General features: G+C 49.9%; 1 protein-coding gene across 3 annotated transcripts; it reads left to right on the top strand.

The window, feature by feature from the left end:
* The first annotated feature begins 3643 nt into the window (after positions 1 to 3643).
* Positions 3644 to 7351, top strand: LOC131481343 (ral guanine nucleotide dissociation stimulator-like). Of its 3 annotated transcripts, none has more exons than XM_058669761.1 (6): positions 3644 to 3790; positions 4197 to 4307; positions 4839 to 5032; positions 5593 to 5646; positions 6515 to 6708; positions 6970 to 7351. In XM_058669761.1, exons 1-6 carry the CDS (start codon positions 3653 to 3655, stop codon positions 7131 to 7133), a joined length of 855 nt encoding a protein of 284 aa, XP_058525744.1. In that variant the 5' UTR covers positions 3644 to 3652; the 3' UTR covers positions 7134 to 7351. The 3 variants fall into 3 exon arrangements, with proteins under 3 accessions (XP_058525744.1, XP_058525746.1, XP_058525745.1); XM_058669763.1 differs by having other exon boundaries at positions 6515 to 6580; XM_058669762.1 differs by lacking the exon at positions 5593 to 5646.
* The last annotated feature ends 736 nt before the right edge of the window (positions 7352 to 8087 follow it).

An 8087-nucleotide genomic window follows, 5' to 3' on the forward strand; every position in this document is an offset into this window, starting at 1 on the left:
GGCCTACCAGGCGAGGTCAAAAACTCTCCCTCTTTTCAGAGAGCCAGTCTGGACCCACAGCAGCAGAGACATCTGCCTCTGGTCCATCTCCCTGAGCCTACACCCAGTGCAAGAAGGGCACTGACAGAGATGTCCTTAAGCTCCTGACAAGCTGCAGGCAGGGGAGGGAACATGGTGGGTCCCGTGTTTCTGCTCAGGCACTGTGAAGTCCTGCTTCGGGATTTAGAATTTGTCCCACTCTAGAAATGAGTAAAGAACCAGGAAATAGAGGCTGTATTCAGCAAGTGAACATGCAGGCACTCCCAGAAAAGTGTCCATTGCATCATCAACTTTGAGCTTAGAATTCAGATCTCTTATGGGGTGTACTTTTTTTTTAAGGATTTATTTTTAATTTTAATGGAAAGGCAGATGTACAGAGAGGACGAGAGACAGAGAGGAAGATCTTCCATCTTATTGTTCACTCGCCAAGTGACCGTACCGGCTAGAGCTGAGTCGATCCAAAACTAAGCTCAAGGAGCTTCTTCCGGGTCTCCCACGCCGGTGCAGGGTCCCAGTGCCTTGGTCCATCATTGACTGCTTTCCCAGGCCACAGGCAGGGAGCTGGTTGGAAAGTGGGGCTGTGAGGATTAAGACCAGTGCCCATATAGGATCCTAGTGTGTTCAAGGTGAGGACTCTAGCCACTAGGCTGTCATGCCAGGCCCATATTTTACGTTTTTGTTTTTTTTTTTTTTTTTTTTTTTTAATGGCAGAATCAGTCTGACTGTCAAGGAGCTTGTGAGCCTAAAAGGTTTTCATTTCCGCATCTTCTTGCACAAACAAGGGACCAGGGTCACAGCTCAGTAGACGTGGAAAGAATTATGTGGTATGTGCAAAGGCAGCTCAGATGGAGCTGACATGGCTGTGCAGGTGCTTGTCCTTCCTGCAGTCCTCATTTACATCCTCTGAAATGGAGCCATAGTGAGCCCTTACATCACATTATTCACAGGAGACAGCTAGTGCTTCACTCTCACTCTGCCATGATGACTGTGAGGCTTCTGCAGTACATAGGCGAAGTAATTCAAGCAATAGTAGAGCATTTCCTTGAATCAGTCTGTGACCTTGGACCGGGCATATCCTTTCTCTGAGACATTTTTCTGTTTCCACAAAATGATGAGGTGTGAGTGCCTTCTAAGATCTGAGACACCAGAGCTTGCACCTTGTACCCATCTATGACATACCACAGCACCTCTCCATGTGGAAACACTGCCTATCCCCAGTCCACGGGGCTATCTGTGTCTGAACGACTTCCTGTTCACAGGAAATAGAGACTACAGGGGAACATTCCTTGGAGGAATCCTGGGGCATGGCTCCAAGATGGTGTCCTGTGGCTCAGATCCCCTGCTTTCCAGGGCACAGGAAAGTGTGTACGTTTGTGCATGTTCAGCCCAGTTCCACGCAGGTCTTGCCCATGAAGGAGACCCACGCAAGTTCCTCACACATTTCCAACATCCCTCTTTAGCAGTCCTGAACCCTGAGTACTTGTTTTGTGGGCGGGGGGGGGGGGGAAGCAGCCCTGGGCTCCCAGTAGAGAAAGACCATCTGGTCCCTGCCCTCATCCCACTGTAAGGACAGTGGGATGTAATGATGAAAACAACTGTAGTTGGAATAAAGGAGCAGGTGCTGATTGTAATAAATGAGGGTGCTGTGTGAGTGTGCTGAGGTCACATCATGGGGGCATCTGAAAGGTGGTCACTGAGGGGACATGGGGCAGAATAAGAGAGACTCTGCCTTGCCCAGCCCTGAGAACAGCAGGCCTGGGGTAGATGCATGCGCAGAATCCCAATGCAACAAAAAGCCCACAGAGCAAGTAGCAAAGTGGCCTGTTTCTGAGAGAGCTTGAGAGGGGAGGAGGATTTGAGTGAGAAGGGACAAGGCTGACTCCTGGGGCTGGAGCACTGAGTTAGGCAACAGCCCTCAGAAGCCACTGAGGTGTGGCAGTTTACAATAAACGCTGTTCTTGTTGCTGTTTTTCACTGTCCCATAAGTCCAGCACAATTCACCTGGGTGCTTCTGCCACAGGATCTATTAGGAATCAGGGACTGTGGCCTCCACAGAAGTTCAAGGAGAGAAAGGTTTAGTGGAATTGACAGGAGCGAGTGTAGACTGAGGGCACAGGTCCCTGCTGTCAGCTGTCTTTACTGGGTTCTAAGGCACACGGGCTTCTGAATAAGCAGCAGATATCATACTGGATGTTTCTCTAAGGAGAGGAAAACAGAAGTGGGAAGGGTAGAAGGAGAAGGGGAAGTGAGATGGAGAAGACAGTGAGGGAAAGAGAAAGAAGATGCAGGAAGAGGAAAAAGAGGTGAGTAGAGAGGAGAGAAGAGGAGCGGTGAAAAGAAATCATATCATGTAAATCTCGGACATGACATCTCATTGCCTTTGCATACTGCATATTCTCTTGGCTAGAAGTGACTCCCTAAGCCCAGTACATACTTCAGGATAGGAGATTGTACAGGAAGCTGAACCAAGAGATGAGGGAAGCTGGGAGTCACAAGGAAGTCTACTTAGCATGCAAGTGTTGTGATGCAATGGGTTAATATACTGTAAGTGATGCCTGCATCCCACATCAGAGTGCCAGTTTGATTCCGGGTTACTCTGCCTCTAATTAAATCTGTAATATGCCTAGCAAGGTGACAGAATATGACCCATAGGTCTGTGGCCTGCCAACATGTGAGAGTCCCAGATGAGGTTCCAGGCCACTTTCTTTGGCCTGGTTCAGAACTGGTTCTTGCAGCCATATGTGGAGTAAATCAGCAGGAAAAAAAGTCTGTCTCAGATTCTCTCTGCTACTCCTTCCACTAACTAAATATATCATTACCAAGAGTAATCTTACCCAACATACAAGTCACTGAAACTATCAAGGCTGGAACTGACACAGAAAGAAAGAGCATAGAAAGGCTAGGAGGATAATACCTGACTTTAGTCCATTTGAAACTATTCATGATGAAGAAAGAATATGCAAAACGAGGAAGGAGAATGACAAGCCCACATGCCAGAATCGCAGTACTGCTTAGTTGTGGACGGACACCTTGACATGTTAAAGGAAAAATGAAAGTTGTGAATAATATGCACATTCCCTGAATGATTTGGACACACTGCATTCCATGTGACATACCACTCTTTTCTGTATTTACCTCTAATGTCACAAACCAAATACAGACAACACCAGCCCACAGGTTCACAAAGCAGTGTCTTGTGTAAGTCTGATGCCACTTCAAAAACAGATTCTAGAAGGATCCTACACTGCTGCAGTTACAACAGCAAATGTCCTAAGAGGCAGAGTAACAAAGTAACAGAGTAACAGAGTAACAAAGTAAATGTAAAAAGTCAACAGTCAAGGATAAGTTTACACCAGGCACTCAGGAATCCCTAAAGGCTGAAGGGGCAGTGGTGTTTCTGTATAGAAATAGGACACAAAATGGACTAGAAGGGTAGGTAAGCACTGCCTCCAGGGTGATTGGCGACTTCTTATAGGAAAGAGGGGTGAGGTAAGAATACCCATTGTATATGCACCACCAGGCTGATGGGTCACAAGGGTTCCTGGAACCCTGGTAACCAGGCAGAACATTCTAGAGAGGGGCTCATTTGGCAAGACACACCTAACCAAGCAAGATGTTCTCCTGCAGTATTCCTACTCCTCAAGATCATGACCCGAGGAATCTGCAGGATGAGGGTTTTTGGCAGCGATTTCAACGTTGGTTCTTACCTCACCCCCACAACCTCCAGCCCGGTGGCAGGAGGCCCCCAAAGGTAACCCAGGACCACCCAGGACAGACCTGTCCAGGTCGGGTCTTCATGATGAGGGCTCTGATTTTGTGTGAGCTGCCATGAAATCCCCGTAGCATTGAGTGGGGGGTAAAAGGTAAAGAAAGGGCCCATCATGGGCACAAGCTGGTTGGGGTTGAGGAGCTATAAACTGGTGCTACTGTCAGGTTGACATCTCAGGGCATGCTGGGAAGGGCAGGAAGGACTCACATCTTCTCCGACGCCATTCCACATCCCTCAGGCTTTACGCCTTTTCCTCCAGGCACTTTTCTGTGATGCCAGGGTCCATGTGGCAAGGGCAGGAGGCCATGTGGGGCAGAAACAGAGGGAGAGGGAACAGGCAGGGCCCTGATTCAGCTCACTGTGCACCTGATGGACACTGTCTTTCCAGAGGTCCTGGCTGGGAAGAGGCCAGAAGCTGCTCAATAAGGTGCTGTCCTCCATCTCCCTCAAGGAGAGACAGGAGCACCAGGCAGCCAGCAGGTGCCATTGCTGGTCAAAGGTGAGTGTGGATACAGGACGAAGGGCTTCACCTCCTGGGCTCTGTGCCACTGTCAAAACGGGGCTCCCAATGCTACTCCAAACTCCTGCATCCCAGGGCTTTGCAGAAGGATGTTGGGGTGTGCAAAGTGCTGTTCCCAGAAGAAGCTGGGGCCACCACCTCCCTCAAAGCCTATCTCAGTCAGGTTCTGCTCTGGCTATATGCTCCATCCTTGCCAGATGTTTCTGTGGAGATCAGAAACCTGACTTTGAACAGTCTCCCTCTACTTTGCTGCGCTTGTAATCGTCTTCTCCCAGGAGTCTGCATTAAGCTTCTCTATAGAAGAGGGATGCTGTGACTCATGTGGATGACCTACAGCTGCTGCTGTTTTTGAATTTCCCCTGTGAATACAGAGACGTGCTTTCCAGCTTGTGGTTGCAGACAAGTTGCTGATGGCATTGGTCCTGATCTGAACTCCAGCCCCAGCCCCAGCCATCCTGGGGGCTCATGGTGCTCCCACTGACTGTGTGTCCCTCCTCTCTCCCACCCTAGGCTCAAAAGCAATCTGATAAGATTGTGGTTAAAACAGATGTTGGGTGGAGGGCCCAGGTGGACATGGTGCAGAAGCTGGTAGACCACCTGGTGCCTGCGCTCCTGGGCTTTGAGCCCGACTTTGTGCCCAACTTCCTGAGCAGCTACAGAGCCTTCACCACCCCGCAGCAGGTGCTGGACTTGTTCTTAGCAAGGTGAGCCTCCCTACTCCCAAGGCTACACTGGCACTGAGGCTCCCCATAGCTGGGAGTCTTAGCAAAATCACACCATCTGCTTCAGTCTCAGCTGGAGCCTCCAAACCCTGGGAGAACCACATGACTGAGTCATCCCACACTTCCCTACAGGGCGCACACTCACAGGACAGCCAGCAGATTGCAAATGGATCCAGGATTCAACCAAGGGATTTGGATATGGGAATATGGGCATTCCAAATGCTGATTTAACACTGCACCAAAGACCCATTGTGAAAGAGAATGAAGATTCCATCGATGGGATTTTGGGTTGCTCTGAACTGGGAATACATGGGAGGACAGACCCACTTGGGTGTCTTGGGACACGCTGGCTGGGGCTCACTCCTTACATAGCGGTAATGAACTCACAGGATTTGCAGCACCTTCTAGACATGGATCTTAATATAACACAAAGCAGGCAGCACTTCCTGCTGGGCTTCCCTTCTTGCCAGGACTCAGACAGGCAACCTGGACATGTGATGCCCACAGTAGGGCACAACTGACACCCTCCTGGTCTCCTCTAGGTTTCCATGGTTCAATCCTGCTTCGGATGGCATATTCCTGAACACAGTGAAACAGTGAGTGAGCCCTGCGATTCTGTGAACTCTGCCAGGGAATGTATTGACTGTGGGTTGGATGAGGTGGAGAAGTCCTGACCCTAACCATCCTATGATGCTAATTATAGAGCCGAGGTATAGACAACCTCCTGCAGGAGAAAGGCAGTTACCAAGAGCTGGGACTGGGGCCACAGCCCTGGGGAAGTGTTGGGGCAGCTGCAGATCCAACTAAGCCCTGAGAGCATCCAGAACTACCACTCCCACCGAACCCTGCTGACACCAGAAGCCCATCCTGGGACCTGCAAGAGAAGTGGGATCCTGCTCACTGCTGTGGCTCAAGTCCCCGTGAGGCTGGGCTGGTGCTCAGAGGCTGTACTGAGTGCCCAGGGGCATGCAGCCCCCTCAGGAATGCATGCTACTCCAGACAGCTGACCATTCCCTAACTATCAGGTTGACATGTGAGGTTTTACCCAGAGCCCAAGAAGCCTGGGAAAAGAGGATGGACTCCCCCTGTTCCCTCCTATTACTTATGTAGCTCCTACTGAATGCCAGTGAGCACAGAAACACAGCAGCCAGCATCTCCCTCTGTCCCCAAGAGGCTGGCATTCCAGGAGGACAGGACAGGACACACACAAGGAGCATCAGTTTTCCCTGAAGGGGGAAGATGGTGACAATCTTGGTCAAGGGTTCCCTCTCACACAGTGACTAGTCCCCTTTAGTGAGCAGGTCTCCCTCCTGGCACATTGAGTGAGCAGCTACAGAGCAGGTGGTGAGTGAGAGATGTGGGCAGGTGGCAGCCAGAGGCTCGAGGGTGCAGCCTGTGTCCTGGGGACAATGCAGAACCACCAGGCCAGGTCTCTCACTGGGCCACCCCCTTCCTTCCCTCCAGGGCTATTGCCTCTATCTTGAACACCTGGCTGCAGCAATACCCCCAAGATTTTATGCAGCCCCCAAGGTATTTGACTCTAAATGTGCTGCTGGAGCATGTGCAGCTCCACCTGCCTGGGTGCGGCCTTGAAGAGCTTGTCCAGGATCTGCTGAGGCAGTTGAAGCAGTTGGAGCTCGCTGAGGCAGGACTGCAGGGTGAGGAGGACTGGGATTGGAGCTCAGGAGTGCAGGGAGGGTAAGAGTCTGCATCACAGATGGAAAAGCTTCTCAATCCTGGGTGGGTCCAGGAGCAGTAGGGATTCAGCAGACCCAAATGGAGGTCCTCTTAAAGGACATTCCTCCCCAAGTGGAATTGGAGTCGAAGGCTTCTCTGTGAGTTGGAGAAAAGGTGTTGTTTCAAAAACCCACATGCAGAGTTGGTTGCCCTGCTAATATGTTCTCCTCCTGTGATTACAGAGGAAAGTCCAGAGTTGGCACCTCCTCCCTGCCAGCTGCAGTTCCGCACCCGGAACACGCATGCACCGCAGTTCTGGAGAGCTCTGAGGAGCAGGAGCTCACAGCAGCTCCCACTCTGGCTGGAAGCCCGGAGCCCCAGGAAGCTCCCACCACTCCGGCTGTAGCCCACTGCCTGATCCCGGTCCAGATCCAGACTCGAGTGCAGTCCCTGTTCTAGTGGGAACTCCAGGGCAGCACAGCCCTGAGGCCACAGGCCAGGAGCTGGAGCTATTGGCTGCCCCATAGCTGGCCTGGTTCCTGGGCCAGAGCTTGCAGCCCACCTCGTTGCTAGGGAATTGACTGTAATCCTGATGCTTATTCTTTTCCTCCGTGTTAGAAATTACTACAGCGTCACTTATAAAAGTAACTTTAGATAAACAAAATTGGATGTGTTTACCTGAAGATATTAAATGGAAAAAAATGACTCTTTCTGTGTCTCTGTCACCACTGTGTCACTTGGAAATGTTCATCAACCCTGCACCCACCAAGGTGTCACCTCCAACCCTCCCAGTCTAGTCCCTGGCAAACCTGTAGTTCTCTGTCCTGAGTGTCACATATCCATGTACTATTACAGCTCATGGCTTTTTGTCTCCCTCCACTTGATATAAAATGTGCTGCTGAAATTTCTTTAACCAAAATAAGTTTTAAATTATGATCCCATGGCCCAGCACTGTGGAAATGTAGCCTTAGCCTCCTCCAGTAGTGCCAGGATCCAATATGGGCACTGGTTCATGTTTCAGCTTCTGCAATATGATTAAGCTTACTGCTTATGATCTTGGAAAGCAGTGGATGGCTCAGGTATTGGACCCCTGCAGTTCTAAAAGAGACCCAAAGGAAGCTCTGACTGCTGTCTTCATTCAGCTCAATTCTGACCTTTTGGGCTCTTTCGGAATGAAAGAACATCAGATGGAAATATAAAGTCTTTAAACAACAAAATCTTGGAGAAATCCAAGTTTATAAGTTATACATGAATCACTAACACTAAATATGTTCATGATCTTAGGAAAGACTTTTTCTGACATGATCACCAAAAACTCCACAAGAGGTAACTTAAACAAAATAAAACACAACAACAAAAA

Source organism: Ochotona princeps, chromosome 10 (assembly GCF_030435755.1).
Source record: "Ochotona princeps isolate mOchPri1 chromosome 10, mOchPri1.hap1, whole genome shotgun sequence".
Taxonomy (NCBI): Eukaryota; Metazoa; Chordata; class Mammalia; order Lagomorpha; family Ochotonidae; genus Ochotona; species Ochotona princeps.